The sequence below is a fragment of the Mchenga conophoros genome, linkage group LG19 (assembly GCF_057382185.1).
Source record: "Mchenga conophoros isolate Kocher_MC1m ecotype Shallow Benthic linkage group LG19, M_conophoros_male_GT1.1, whole genome shotgun sequence".
Lineage (NCBI taxonomy): Eukaryota > Metazoa > Chordata > Actinopteri > Cichliformes > Cichlidae > Mchenga > Mchenga conophoros.
This window is the reverse complement of record NC_140544.1, coordinates 21,898,397-21,913,377: the sequence shown is the minus strand read 5'-3', so window position 1 is coordinate 21,913,377 and position 14,981 is coordinate 21,898,397. Positions and strand designations below refer to the sequence as shown.

At 37.7% G+C, this 14,981-nt stretch overlaps 1 protein-coding gene across 1 annotated transcript in view; it reads right to left on the bottom strand.

Annotated features, from left to right (window-relative positions):
* Positions 1–14,751, bottom strand: part of slc25a21 (solute carrier family 25 member 21) — an 85,686-nt gene extending 70,935 nt beyond the window's left edge. Inside the window, exons 1-2 of the mRNA XM_085257688.1 lie at positions 14,644–14,751; positions 14,444–14,533 (exon numbers count right to left, since the gene is read on the bottom strand). Of these exons, the coding sequence (XP_085113814.1) occupies positions 14,444–14,513 (70 nt within the window). The 5' untranslated portion in view covers positions 14,514–14,533; positions 14,644–14,751. The remainder of the gene's footprint in view (positions 1–14,443; positions 14,534–14,643) is intronic.
* Between the last annotated feature and the right edge of the window lie 230 nt (positions 14,752–14,981).

Genomic DNA, 14,981 nt, shown 5'->3' with positions numbered 1-14,981 from the left:
AACTGAAATATTAAAGAGTCCCAACCAGGGCTGAAACTAATGATTATTATCATTATTAATTAGTGTGTCAAAGATCTCCTGGACTAATTCTTTAATTGATGAAAACGCCAGATATTCTCTGAAAGGCTGCAAATTGTTTGTCAGTTAAACTGTTCTCTCATAATTTATCATAAGGCTGATTGATCAAAGAGTCTTATTTTGTTAGACACGAAGACTAAAATCCCAAAAGTTGCAGTTTAGCATTATTGGATACAGAGAAACTCACCAAGCCTTATAGAAAATGAATTTTGGGAAGATTTGACTCCTCGTTTGGTACACTGGCTCTTGGTAAATTTTTCAGTCAATTCAAATTAATTAGTCAACAAAATTTAAAGTCCTCCTTCTGGTATTATTGTTAAAATGGACTTCCCTCTCCTGAAAAGCTCTTGTATGTCTGGCAATCCATGACATGACATTGCATTATCAATATTATCAATATTATCCTGTTAGGTTAAAAAAAAACCACTTTTTTTTTGAGTATTTTTCTTCTTCAGTTATCCAAATATTTTTAATGTATAGTAGACAACTGTCTTGAAATGTATTACAGAGTCTCTGATACCATTGTTATTATGGGCAACGTATCATATTGCAGAATGGTATCATATTGTAACTTACTTTGTGGTTCTCGCTACTTCTTAATATTTATAAACACAGCCCTTGGGCATCATAATGGCCATGAAATTAGCTTTGCTGCAGAAATAAGTAAGTTAGTAATTAATTAATCAGTATGTAATTAAAGAAAGTAAAGTTATAGCAGAGGGGAACAACTGATAATAATTTTTAATTGTGATTTAATGACTCATCATTTTATTAAAATCTTATTTTTTCTTTTTAAAATTATTAAAAGTTAGACATGCCTAGTAAGTTTGGTCAATTAAGTAATAAGTAATAATTAACGCTGATATTTTTCTTTCTTTTTGGGATTGCTACTTTATGATATTTCCTTTAGTGAAAGACAAACTTCTTTATATGGTAGAGTAATACCAACAAATGGAAACTCTGACTGTACAGCACAGGTTGATGATGCTGTGAAATAAAGTGAAGCCACAGAAACCACATTTGCTTTTCACATTTATTTCTCCTGCTGTTGTTGCATACTGCCAACTTACTGCATATAGTGTAATAAGCTAAATATTATGTGGGTTGTGTATGTTTACAGGTCCACACAAACACTGTCAAGCCACCTTAAGGAGGCTGCAGAAAAATAACTCTCCTGATCTACCATACTGCTCACCATGTGATGAAGCTGACTAAAGCATTTCATATACACACAGGCCTGGCACAGTACAGTAAATCACTCCCTCTACTGACGGTAGTAGGAGAGCTGCTGCATTTCAGGTGCAGTTCATCTGGCAGAAGTTTCAGAGGCCTGCCTCCAGAGAAAGAAAACAAACCCCTGATCTGCTTTCCCGCGAACGGCTCCCAGCGAGCCAGCCAGCGGCCTCCAGGAGGTTGTCCAGCCACTCCGGCCCCTCGGACCAGGATGTTTGGGTTAGAAAATGACTTTGCTACTCCCTCAGCCCCTTTCTCTAATTGCCCCAAGGGTAATTACCTTGTCTCCCTTCCACTTAAGAAAAACCAAGAGCCATACTGTTATTGTATCAAGTAGAAAGCAAAGTTTTCAAAAATTAGTAATATTGTTCTAATCATTATCACAGTTACTAGAATAATAAATGTATTAAATTTGAAAATGTAGGCGATGTAAATATCAATGAACTATTAAAATAAAGAGTAGTAACAACCAGTGGTCTAATAACAGATCTACTTACTTTCTCCTGTTTATACAGCGGCTTACAGAATGACCTAAAATAATCCAGCAGAAAATACTTTACTAACACCTTAACATAATCACAATAAAAACAAAAATTTGCCAAACCGCAGTTGTCTAAATAAGATCACTCAAGACTTTTCCCACAATTAAAAAAAACACAACATAAAAAAACTACTCTCGCTTTAAATTCTAAATATGATGGCGAGTGGGGGGGGGGGCTATAATCGCAGAAGCATGACTGTGTCATTCTGCCTTCCTCAGCCTCGGGACTGACAGATTGGTGCCGAGTGCAGTTTCTCCCTTGGGTGTGATATATCAGGCTGCAACGGTCCAAGTACCATTATGAAACACACCCGAGAGTACCGCAATTCAGGAAAGACCAGAACACCAACGGAGCTCTCGAAAGATTTCGCCTTGTGCGGTATAGGCAAAGATGCAGGAAAATGTTCTGACTGATTCCCCTCTAACTTCAACAAACCACGTGCAGACCTGGAAAACACAAATTTGGGTTATGGAGGTAAATAAAACTTCTAATCAGAATATGGAAAATTATAGGCTCAATGGAAAAAAAATTATCAGTGCTAATATGTAAGTGAGAAAAGGAGTAGCGTTACATGTTGAAAAACACGCTCAGCTATAGTTATTGTTGGATTCACATTCTCCTTTTGAAGACAGTAACATCAGTGCTTCGCTATAGAAACAGCTGTCCACCTGTGTGTTCCTTTAAAGCTTCTGGGGGATTCTTATCGAGAAAGCATCTGTTAGAGCCTCTGATTACAGAGCTGCCCAGCTGAGCGCTCGCACTGTCAGACCACTGATAACTTAACCGTCCTCTGTCCCATTTCTCGGCCACTGCTTTCCCCCTGGACGTGCTTCAAACACCGCGGAGCTGCCAGGCCAGCGCCCTGTGAGGTCTCTGTTCTACTGAAAGCATCTCAGTGTGAAATCTTGTTTTAAAACTCACACGGGCTATAGAAAATACACTCTGTGTCGCATCTGAGTCACGATTTGGATCTCAGAGTGGGATGAAACAATTTTAAAGAATTGTTGTGCTGAAGGAAAGCTTGGATGCCTTTCAGAATAAATATAGACAAAGTCTGCTGCACACCTTAGTCTTACTGGTAATACTAACATTTCCAGTGACACCTGCAGCAAACTAAACACAGATGTGAAGGATATCTCAGACTTTGAGAGTTCTGGTAAAATGAAATCATTTGCACATGCATATGAAAGGATCCACACAGTTATCCCCCTTCATATTACCTGAAAACCCATTACCATAACCATGCTTTACTACTAAAAGTGCAGATGAGAAAAGAAAAAAATGCTTAACTCAACACACGAGTCAAAACTAATCATATTCATGAAATAATTTAACCACATTGTTCTCTAAAAAGAAAACATTTTAATCCTCATTAAATAGCAAATTAATGCCCACATTTGAAAAGCCTGGATTGTTTTCTTTCTTCTATGAACAGATGTTTTACGCTCTGTCTTTTTCTCAGAAATAAAAACCAGATACATTCAGAATGCACCGTCTTCAGACCCACAGCCTTAACCAACAGATGAACATTAACACACTAACTCGCTGCTCTTTTCTACAACTTAGCAGCTTCCTTTCCATCTCTGCTGCTTATCCTTATTTCAAATAAATTGAAAAGAACTGGTGCATACCTCTCACTGTTCTTCACAAACTCTTTCCAGACTGTGACATTTGTGTCCACTTTGATTTTACTGCAGAACTCTTTGATTTCAAAATGATAATGAAATGGTAAACAAATTCCTAGCATGACCTTTCATTCCGTTTTGTTTCTCATTATCAGATTTTTCCTCATCCTCTGCCAGAGTCCACTTAACTATGTCATCCTCCGACCACTCAAGATCAGAAATAATACAAAGTGTCTATAAATTTGAGCTTCCCTAATTAAAGCCTTGCCCCAAGACATGTTCCTCGCATGGCCACCAGGCACGGGATACGTCCCCTGAAACGACACAAATTGGCCCATGAGCACAACAAATTACATTATGATTACTGCACTGGCCCAAATGCTGTTCATCTTGATAGAGTTAACCCAAAGTGGCTAAGCCTGTCTCCCAACTGCAGAGCTAAAAAGGGGAGAAAGAATTACAGTTTTTGGCCAGGGCTTACTGTAAAAACCTGTGTTGTAAATTTCCAGCTCATCCAGAGAATCACAGGGCAGACACACACAAAGCTCACATCCATCAATGCATACACACACACACACACACACACAAATACATATACACAGAAAAAGCCATGTAATTCAGGGTTTTTAGTTTGTCCGGTTTTGTTTTTGTTTTTTTGACAGTACTTATTATGTTTATTTATATTTCAGTGCTTACAGCAGGAGCATGGAGGGTTTGTAATTACAGTATCTGAACTCTTGTATCAAATTCAGTTGAAATAACATGAGGTTTGCCGTGGCCTTGGCTTTTTTGAGGGGAGAAGATTTCCTGTAACAAAACAAAAACTATTAAACAAGCGATCAAAAGTCAGTGAGCCTGAAAAATTAGCATTAGGAATCCATCCAGTGGTTACCTCTACCACAGTAGAACAGGCCCATATGTCTGACCTGCTACCAACTGTGGCTATGAGTTACAGGGCAGGAGGTTAAATGCCCAATTCAAGACTTTTCAACACATGTCAGTGTTCATAGGGAACAAGGTGGTAGAGGATAAACAGAGGACATGCTGCTCTTGAGTCAAAATCCTCAAAAATCAGAATGTTAAAATGTAATTTGGAAATTTTCATAAAGTTTAAAGGTAGAAATGTCTAGGAGGTCTAGGAGGGATGGAGGGATGACTGACAGCTGCTCTCCAAAGAAAGAATTTGTTTCTACTGTGACTTAATTGCGAGGTTGAAGACTCAAAAATATATCTGAAAACATAATCCAGATGCATGCAGAACACACACACACTCACTTAAGTATATCTATTTCCTTGGATGCATTTGCACGCATGTCCGCGCAAACACTTGCAATTATATCCCATTTCCCAGCATAAATTTCTCATCTGGATGCACATACACGCAAAAACAAACAAACAAACACATACACTTGACCATTTTGTGGCATGAAAACACAGCCCCCACACACGCACAGCCATTTCCTTCACACGAATGCATAATTCAGCTGCACACATACACACACCTAAACACAGAGTTGATTCTCACAACTGTAAATGCAACATTTCTTACAAGGTCACTCTCTTTCTGCCCCCTTCACTACTTAGTCTAAGTGCTCAATTAAGCATAGCTTGTTGTGCTGATTTTCCTCCCAGTTTTATTATTGTTGCCATGTGCTGCTCTATGTATGCCTTCACTTTTCACTTCTGAATTTTGGTGTGATCTCAGTGGGCCCTACACATCTGTCCTCCACCTAGTTTAGCATTCTATTTTATGCTCCCCACACATACAGTGCAAAATGATGACGTGTACGGCTGGCACGCTGACTAGTAAAGTGTCGTGTGGCGAAAGGTGTAGAGGCTCTTTGTGATCATCCTGTTTGCAGTATGAAATCATTGCAATGATGCAATGAAACACCATTTGTGCCACAATCTAAAATTCAGCTGCCTGTAGTGCACTGTGCTGTTTTTAATAAAAAGTACCTCTAAATAGAAGGCAATGATCCAGAGAAAGCCTCCCATGTTGAGCAATCATAATTTTCTTCCTGAATCCATACTTACCATAACAGCATAATTATTATTATTATTCTAAGAACTTGTATGTATGATAAATGTCCTGTGAGTGCAGGCTGTTAGGCCGGGCTTGCTAAGATGTATGCACGGTACCACAACTTAATAGTGCAATGATGCTTAATAAACAGAAGCATCATCGCACAGATCAGACTGACTATAACTGGTTGCAATCAAGTTGTTGCAATAGCGGCATCCAAAATCACTGTTTTAACAATTCCAGCAAATAATTACTGGGAGAACCGGGACAGCTGAATTATGCAGTCTTGAATGCTCATGCTGAGAATGTCAGGAGAATGTTGTGGGGTCTTTGCATTTGACCTTCCATGCATGCACAAAATAGGAGATCCGCTTCAATCACATTCGCACTACTTCAAACTTCAAACACTGTCTGGCTTAGACAAGGACGCTTCCTGAATAGAGCATTGAGGAATTAATATACACACATGCACAGACTTTGAATTTACAACCAGTGTCAGACATTTGTTTTCTCATGAACATCAGAGTTGCAGTGCACACACAGACACATACACATATTTAATATGTATATGGGATATATATATATACACACACACATACATACACACACATACACACACACACACACAATTTAATACATTTATTTTTTAAAGAGACTATAGTTTGCGTATTCTTTAATGTCACCCACACACCAATAAAGCATGTGGTGGACAATCATAATGTTTATAGCTGTTTGCTTTGGGGGGAAATAACTATAGGCTCAATTATCATCAATTAAAATCAAAGATTTACTATGCATTAAAAAGCCCGAAATGACATTAAGTGTTAGAATGGCTGCAAAAGATTGGCATAATAGAACACTGTATGCATTTATGCGGCCGTTTCATAAATTAGGCAGTTTTGTATCATTCATGTATCCCGCTGGACTTTCCCTGACTAACAATGCTGATTCAGAAGTCATTGCAGTGCGCGCGTCCTCCCCTGGCTCCCTCTCAAAGTTTAAACCGTGCGCGTAACCGTGCGAGCTCGAGCAAGTACTATCCGGTAATTCTCGCGTCTTGGCTGGACTCATTTCACACACAGCCTTCCTCTGGGTGCTCTCTCCCCAACGCTTGGCCTCCTCTGACCCCCAGAAACTCCACCAGTGAAACATTTTCATAAATCATGTCGTTAAGATAACGTCGGGAGCGCGTCTGGAGCTCATACGTCACATCACATCATAACACACTAAATAGGGATTTTTTTTTAATAGTCTTACCTGCCAGCTGACGGATTAACGTCTTAAATGCATCAGTAAGATACAGGAATATGTTACACCTTAACCTAACTCTACTATGCTTTTCAAAAGATAATTTAAAAAGAAAAATAGAGATTGTTTAAATCCATTTGAATTTCGTAAGCTTTACGTTTTACACTGAGAGACTACAGGCCTGTTCACTTTTGAATTTAGCGTTAAGGACTCTATGTTCTAAGGTTTGACAGAGACCGATCTCACTCGGAGTCGGGAAATTTCAGTGAATATTGATGGCTCTTGTCAAAATAACGATGATTCACATGCAGCCTAAAGCCTTGTAAGACATTTAACTCGAAGACACGGCTAAAGTGAAACAGTGAAGATTGTGCTGCTGGAATTAAGAGTTAAATTCTACTTTAATACCATAATCAACGAGGCTACTCTAGCGATTATGCACTTTTAAATGAAGAAAATGGATGTTTAGATTGTTTTCAATGTAGGGTAACTAAAATATTTCAGACACAGGCGTGTACTGCTGTGAAAACGCAGTTGCAACGCTTGTAGCGGGGAGTCGGGGTGCACGACCGCCTGCACCCTGTCTCTTAACGCAGAAGGAAGAAGCTGAGGTTCCTCACGTCTGTCTCGAAACGAAAAATCACCATGATGTCTGCTTTGTGCGCGTAAGTAGTGGACAATATGCTTTTGGGAGATGTTACAGCTGTTTTTGGACTATAGGATCATTTTGTTTGTTAAAATATACCTTACTGATTTTTTTTTAAGTTTCATTTAAGATCTGAGGGCTAATTCGGGCCTAATCATACCGATCTAAAATATATCAACCGACGCCAAATTGTGCAAAAGCATTCATTATTTGATCATCAAAATCTCAGCGCCAGTTAACCTTTTGGCTTCTAACTATTTTGGGATGCGAGGCATTTGTAGTGCATTAATTAGACTACCATTAAACTTGATGCCTGTTCGCATTCAGCTAATTTCTTATGGCATTGTGATCATTCACATCTACCGGGGAAGGTAATTAGTTAACGGAGATAATAAATCTTCGGTGTTTGTTTTAGGATTGATTGGTGTGTTGTACTTCTTCCATATTAAATGAGGGGTTACTTTAATTACATGCTGCACACCCTGAAGCGTGCAATTTATTCCTAAAGAAACATCGTGGAGAATTTCACTCGGATTCATGTGTGAGATCACTTCGATCGAGAAATCAGTTCGTCTATCAGACAGAAAGATTCCAGCAGGTATTCGTGTTAAATCCCGCTTCTTCTTTTTAAAGAGAAGAAAACACACGTGTCCGGTTAAGTAGTCATCCTTCAGCACTGCATGGCTCATTTTAGCCAAGCCATCCACGACCCCATGGGTGGACATGTGTCTGTCAAAGACGGAGTAAAAAAATGTATAAGGGTGCTTTTTAATCTAAGCCAAAACACATATTAAATATGAGTGATGTGAGCCGCCACATGCCCTAGGCTGAGACAAAAAAGAAGAAAAAATGATGAGAGGCAGAGAGAGCTGATTTAGAGGAATAGGCCAAGAAGCACCCCATCCAGAATCAACATTACTTCAAACATGAGGTCATCTAAACATCTGTCTACAACATGTCCGCCGGGAGTTCAATCAAAGCCCTGCTGAAACATGTAGGCTACAATTGTTTCTGGAAATAAATATTAGGCCTAATTCGGCTGTGATTGGTGCAGCCGCTCGGGAATCGCGGAGAAAAAACACTCTTCCTTAACTGCGCGTCTCTGTCAGTGGATAACCCCCACCACTGCAAAGACACACACACACGTAGCCTATGCGCACACACTTTGGTTTGACTTTATTTATTTGATTCCTCCTCTCCTCTTTTCTTCCTCTCCTACATTTAGGTTAAGTGGCTTTATTTGTTCTTTCCCGACTGATTTCAGGTCCGCTGTTTAAAACCAATTATATCAAAGGAGCTGCGGTGCGGTCTGAGCGAGGCTCTGACAGTCTGGAGGGAGAGCTGCAGTAATCACACGCGGGGCGTCTGTCTCATGTCGTCACAGTCCATTTGCTGGAGACGGATCGATTTACTCATGGAGTTTTAAAAAAGCATCTACCGAGGAAATAACAAAGGACTTTGAGAAAACATTACAGCAAAGAGCATGTAACTGGATAGATTTTCTATTTTTATATTTGGTCCATTCGGTACTTAATCATAATGACTGCATTATTTTAATATTTATACTCTTTCAATGTTTTCCTTCTCTTTCTTTTTTTTTTTTTTTAGCTTAAAGGAAATTATTACTATACTATATGCCTTGTTCCCCCTCCAAATAAGAAAACACGTTTTTAAGCTGCCTTTAAGATGCAGCACAAATGGCTACTGTCTCCTTGCATCCAAAGGTAGTGACTGAAGCTTGGCCTCTAAAAAGTTGCAACTTCCCTTTACCAAGAAACTAAACATAACATGCAACTACTACCCCCTTGTGGATAAAGTTTGAATGACCATTAAAAAGTAATAAAAAATATGTATAAAATTATATATATATGAACGAACTGATAAACGACAATGGTCATTTTACCTATTTTGGTAAAAATTTACTAATTTACAATAGTAAATTTAAAATAAATAAATAAAACTAGCTGTAAAATCATACTGCTCTTTATCTTTTAGTATATTTTAGTCAGATATGTTACAAAAACAAGAATTAGGCAGTTTTGGGTGGATAAGTTTAATGTTGAGTTTGTATAAATAAGCAAATAAACCAGTGTTACATTAAATAAACGAATGAATACATTTAAATCTGTAACAAAAAAACAAACAAAAAAAAAAACCCCACATTTTTTATCAATGTAAACTAAGTAAAACAAGCAACCCCACTGTGGAAGCTAAACTGAATTATTTTATAATTCTAACCATAATAATTCTGTTGTGATAATATGTGGAATGTAGACCTATTGCAAACGCACTGGTAACAACAATGAACAATTTCCTCAACTTCTACTTTATAAGATTCATTTGTAAATATTGTCTACTCTCTTATTTTGTTGTGTCAACAATGCAGTTGTTTAACTGTCAGTGTGCCCCAGGGCAGCTGTGGCTACAATGTAGCTTGCTATCGCCAGTGTGTGAATGTGTGTGTGAATGGGTGAATGACTGAATGTAGTGTAAAGCGCTTTGGGGTCCTATGGACTAGAAAAGCGCTATACAAATGCAGGCCATTTACCATTTTTACCATTTTAACACACCCTCACACAATACAGAGTACATGCTGCTCCTCAAAAGATGGGCCTAAAACCCACTAACCGCGACTAAGATTTAAACTTTGTGAGGAAGGAGAGACTGAAATTAATGTTTCAGTTTTGTTTAAAAACAAAATAATTTGCAAAAAAGTGTATTTCACAGAAACTCGATATTCACCAAAAAACATATTGAAACAGACACACAGACTCCACAAACTGTCAGCTTATCACAGGAAAGAAGTTCACAACCCGTCTTTACAAAGAAATGGAGCCCAGTTAGAGTGTTGACCCTATAAAAAGGTCAAAAATAGCTGCTTGCACCTAGAATGCCAAGCTGAAATCAGATCACTTTACAGAGTGACAAATACAGCTTTCTTCGCTCAAACCGCATTTAACTAAAGCCCTGTGACCAGGTTGTACATAAATTATCTCCAGTCTCCCTGTTAACACAGAATCAAGATTTTCAAAAAAGTTAAAACAGTGAGGTCTTTCTCTTCTGGTATAACCCTCTGCCCCCTGAACGCCCCCATCACAGATGAGTGCGAATCAAGACAGAAGGTTGTCAGACCCAGGGGGCTTGTGAGGAATCGACAAGGATAGACAAGCTGCAATAATATAATATAACACCTCATTTCATATATATATCTATATCTATATAGATATATAGATATATTTATTTGCCTTTAAATTGATAATGACAAATATGGCACAGGAACAAACCGGTCACAAAAGGCCTCTACTCACTTTTAGCTTTAACCACATAAAAAGTAAGAACAATGGCATGACAACTGAAACACCAGTTTAGCCAATAACAGAAGACTGCAAGTCAGCAAAATTGGCATGCACATAAAAAATGAGACTGATGAAATAGAATACGTGTTTTAGGCTTCACTTTCACCTCGAAAGACAATCTTTTGATGAAAGGAGGCGAATATAATGTTGAGCAAGAGGTTTCGTAGGCATTTGTAAAGTTACTGGGTTTGACTCTATAGCTAATCCGTGTGATGAAGTAATTTACATTTTTTTATTGTTTCAATACAAATGCAAAAGAAATATAAATACTGCACGCAATATTAATATAAATATGGAAGTGCAATGTAAATATTGCTCCGAAATACTGAGAGAAAATTGCGAATGATTCAAACAATATTTTGGCATATCAAAAGTGAATATTATATTAGTCCAGTCTTTAAATATTTAGGAAATATATTCTTAAACTGGAAGATTAAGATAAAAACTATATGTAGACAAAAAATAAATCATAGATAAAGTCAGTGAGGAGGACATCAGCAACAACATGAAAAATAACATTATATAGACAAACCAAATGGTTTGTCTATATAAAAAAAAAATACCATTTTGCTAATTTTTTTGCAAAATAATGAGCAATCCTGCAACTGCAAAACCGCCACTTCAGTCTACAAACAAACAATGGCTAGAGGAACACAACTACCTTGATGTCTAAATAAACATATAATATTCATGTTAAAGGTTGAGTTAATGTAGACAAAAATCAGCTTTTAGAAAATGAAAATTTCGCCATAAAAGAAATTCTGTTGGAATGACTGCATCCTTGTATGCATTAAAAGACTTTAACAAAGCATCCACAACTTTCTTTTTCTCCCCCTCACATCCAGTGCAGAAATCCACACAAACCACAAGTTCAAACTGTCAGACAGTGAGCTGCACATCAAGAGTAATGGAAACTAAAGCTGAAGTTTCACAGTGGTTCTTTTTAAAGGGTAAATGATTACTCAAATTCAATGACTAACTGTGCAAATCTTTAACCAAAGACATTCCAGCAACTGCAGAATCACTGACAACAGCGGAGACTTCTGCTTATTTGTTCAAATCATTCCCTGGCTATCCTACAATATAAGCAAAATAAAAACTATAGTTTTATATATACACATCTCACAAAAATGTACCAGTATAAAGAACAGTGGACGCACAGTTTCTAACGCAGTGAACCACAACCAGTGTGTGGCCAATTTCAACATTTCAAATGTAACGCATTTCACATTCACCACTCAGAAAGTGTTGTGAAGCAAGACAAAGACAAAACAAAGCTCAGTTCTGCTCCCTTTCTGGTTAGGCATGGTGTCTTTCATACAGAATTAAAACTCATAATCCTGAAGTGACAGAACCCCAGTTTGACTCTAATGTCTAAGTTTTATATAACACTTAAAATTAAGAGATAAACGAGCAAATTAAATACATAATTAAATTTAAAATTAAGAAAGAGCCTTTTTCTAAGCTGATGAACTTTAAAGTCTCTTTTTTTCAAAAATATAAATATAGTTAAATTAATTAAATCCTAATTAACCCCTGTTTAATTTGAGAGTCTTTAGGAAAAACTGTTCTAGCACCAAAGTTATCAAATATTTCAATATTTTGAGACAAGGCTAATCGAATATTGAAACATGGTAATGAACAGTATATTTGCATAATGACTGAAATCTAGCACCACTGATTAACAATTAGCTGTTAACATGTGGTGCTAGTTTGCAATTATGCAAACATGCTGTTTATGAGGTTGGGAAACCTGCAGTCAGCTGAGAATGAAGAAGTCACTTGGATGAGTGACGCTACGTTACTTTTTTTAGGAAACCATAAAAGCGTTAGTAAACTATCCCTTCTCACTGTGAAATTTAATTAACTTTCATTTGATTAGATATATAATAAGACCACTAATTACTATTGCCTTCTTTTTATGAAGTGTGACTATCTCTAGCCAGACACATTGAAATTGGCTATAAAGATCTCCTCTTTTAAAATAAGCAGTGAATCCATCTGTATATCCCCGACTATGCAAACCCAGCAACCCACTTCCATCATGGTGTCAGATGAAGGTAAATAAATCACAACCCAAGTGATTTAACTTGAAACATAAAAACGCAAAAATAGAACAACTCATTTTGCACTCCACAAATATGTAAATAGTACAGCCTTGAGGTCCCTGGGATTTTCCAAAGGTCGCCGAGTGTGGAGCGCTCAGTGATGACGTTGCCTGAGAGCACCGGGACTAAAATGAATGTAGCATTTGTTGAGTTTCATTTCAGAGTTGCTGTCAATTGTTTTTAGAACACAGTGAAGGACATTTGTGTTACTGATTGTAATAAAGCTGTTTGCTGTTCACATTTTTAAAAAAGTTGTTTTTTTGTTAGTTCTTCATGTTCTGTCTCTGATGATAAGAAGGATAGTGTGTATTTCATGATCTTTCAAGTGTCTTGTATCCATAGACAAAAGACACTTTAAAGGTTATTTAGTTTGTTCTCGCTTTGCAACTGTGACCCACTCAATTTGAACTTCTTTTTTTCCCCCTCACATGGTAGCCAGAGGTTTAAACTTTACGTTTCATTTTGGAGTCTTTAGAAATACTCTATTCTAGTTCCAACACTGTTAAAATATTTGAACATTTGAGACAATCCAGAATGGATAATCTAATACTAAAACACAGTAATGGTAAGGCGACATATATCTTCTCTATGCACAAAAAGTATTTAGAGTAATAAAGTAAAGCCATAAAAATATTTTGAATTCTAATATGTTGGAAAAATAAAGAGTTTATTAGCACCATTTAAAACCAATTTGAGTATTTTTTTTTGCAAGCACTTCTGAAGACGTTAAAAACGGTTAACTTCTTCAGCTTCAGCTTTTTCTAGGTTTATCACAGAAATATCTGAGAGTTGCTGGTGTAAAACTGACAGATTGGACTTCAACACATTTAACCTTGCCGATCTTAGGCAAACAGTCTTAGAAAAAAATCAGCATAATTTCAAAACTGCTGTAACCAGATGTGCATACTTCACTGCTCCTCATATCCACCTTTAATGTAACATAACTTTTAGCAACTTTAATGGAAGTCTGCCTCTCTCTCCATCCTTCAGTGGAGTGCTCACTAAGAAGAATATCATCACTCTACTGAGTTTCTATTTTGAAAATGTTACTCAACTGATAAACAAATGCAGATTTTGATCTGGGAGCCAATCAATAACGCGCATCTCCAAGACTATTAGCCTACTACATATCTAAGGAAAACAAATAGTGACAGAAAACAACTTGCATGGAAGTTATACTTTTAATAACAGTGATGTCAAAATGAGCATTTACCTAATTTCTTTGTCTAAACTGGTACTGAATAAGCTTGTCCAGCAATAATATCGTTCAGCAATTTATTAAAGCTGAAAGCTAAGTTGATTAGCAGTTGCGCGCATGCGCACAATTGGCTTTATGTCCCGGTGTGCAAATTCAGCATTTGAGGAGGGTGGGAATTATCTTGGCAGCACAAGAAAATCTTTGGGCTCCACGGACAACGAGAAACAGTTAGTAGCTTAATGAGAAAGTAGTGGAGAAGTGCGTCGGTGCTTTTCGTGTAGCGATGCTGCTTTCACCTCGCTACGTTCACGCTTTCAGAAGTGTCAAGGGATTTCAATAAATCGTCTAAAAATCATTAAAAGTTAAACCATGGTTGGACTTACCAGCGGATCCACCGGCGATGACCTGACGAGAGGCTTCTCGGAGCATGCTCTGTGGCTTTGTGGCTGTCATTTTTAGTGTTTTTAGATGCCCTGTCACAGAAAACACGGCCATACGCTGTTACACGCCCTGTAAGGTTACTGCTACTGTGGCGTTAATGCTGTATTACACGTACGTCGGTGCTGATTAACTCGCAACAAACCTGTGGATTTCGTGCTCTACGTTGAGGCCGCTCGGTGGTGTCCTGCCCAAGCTGGAGACAGCGCAGCAGCGCTATCTATCCGAGTGCTCACGGGCTAGGCTAGGCTAGGCTAATATGGAGTAGTTACCCTACCCCCCCCCCCGGCCCACACTTACCTCTCCACTCTCTGAATAGTTTAATTTAATCCAGCCACCGATAAACGTAAAGCAAATAATCCTATGTATAGATAATTAATATGCACTTAGTGCTTTATATTAAACAAAGGCAGCTATTAAATCTTTATGCATTGTTTATATTACAAATGCAGGCGTTTTAATTAAATTAATTATAATCCTATA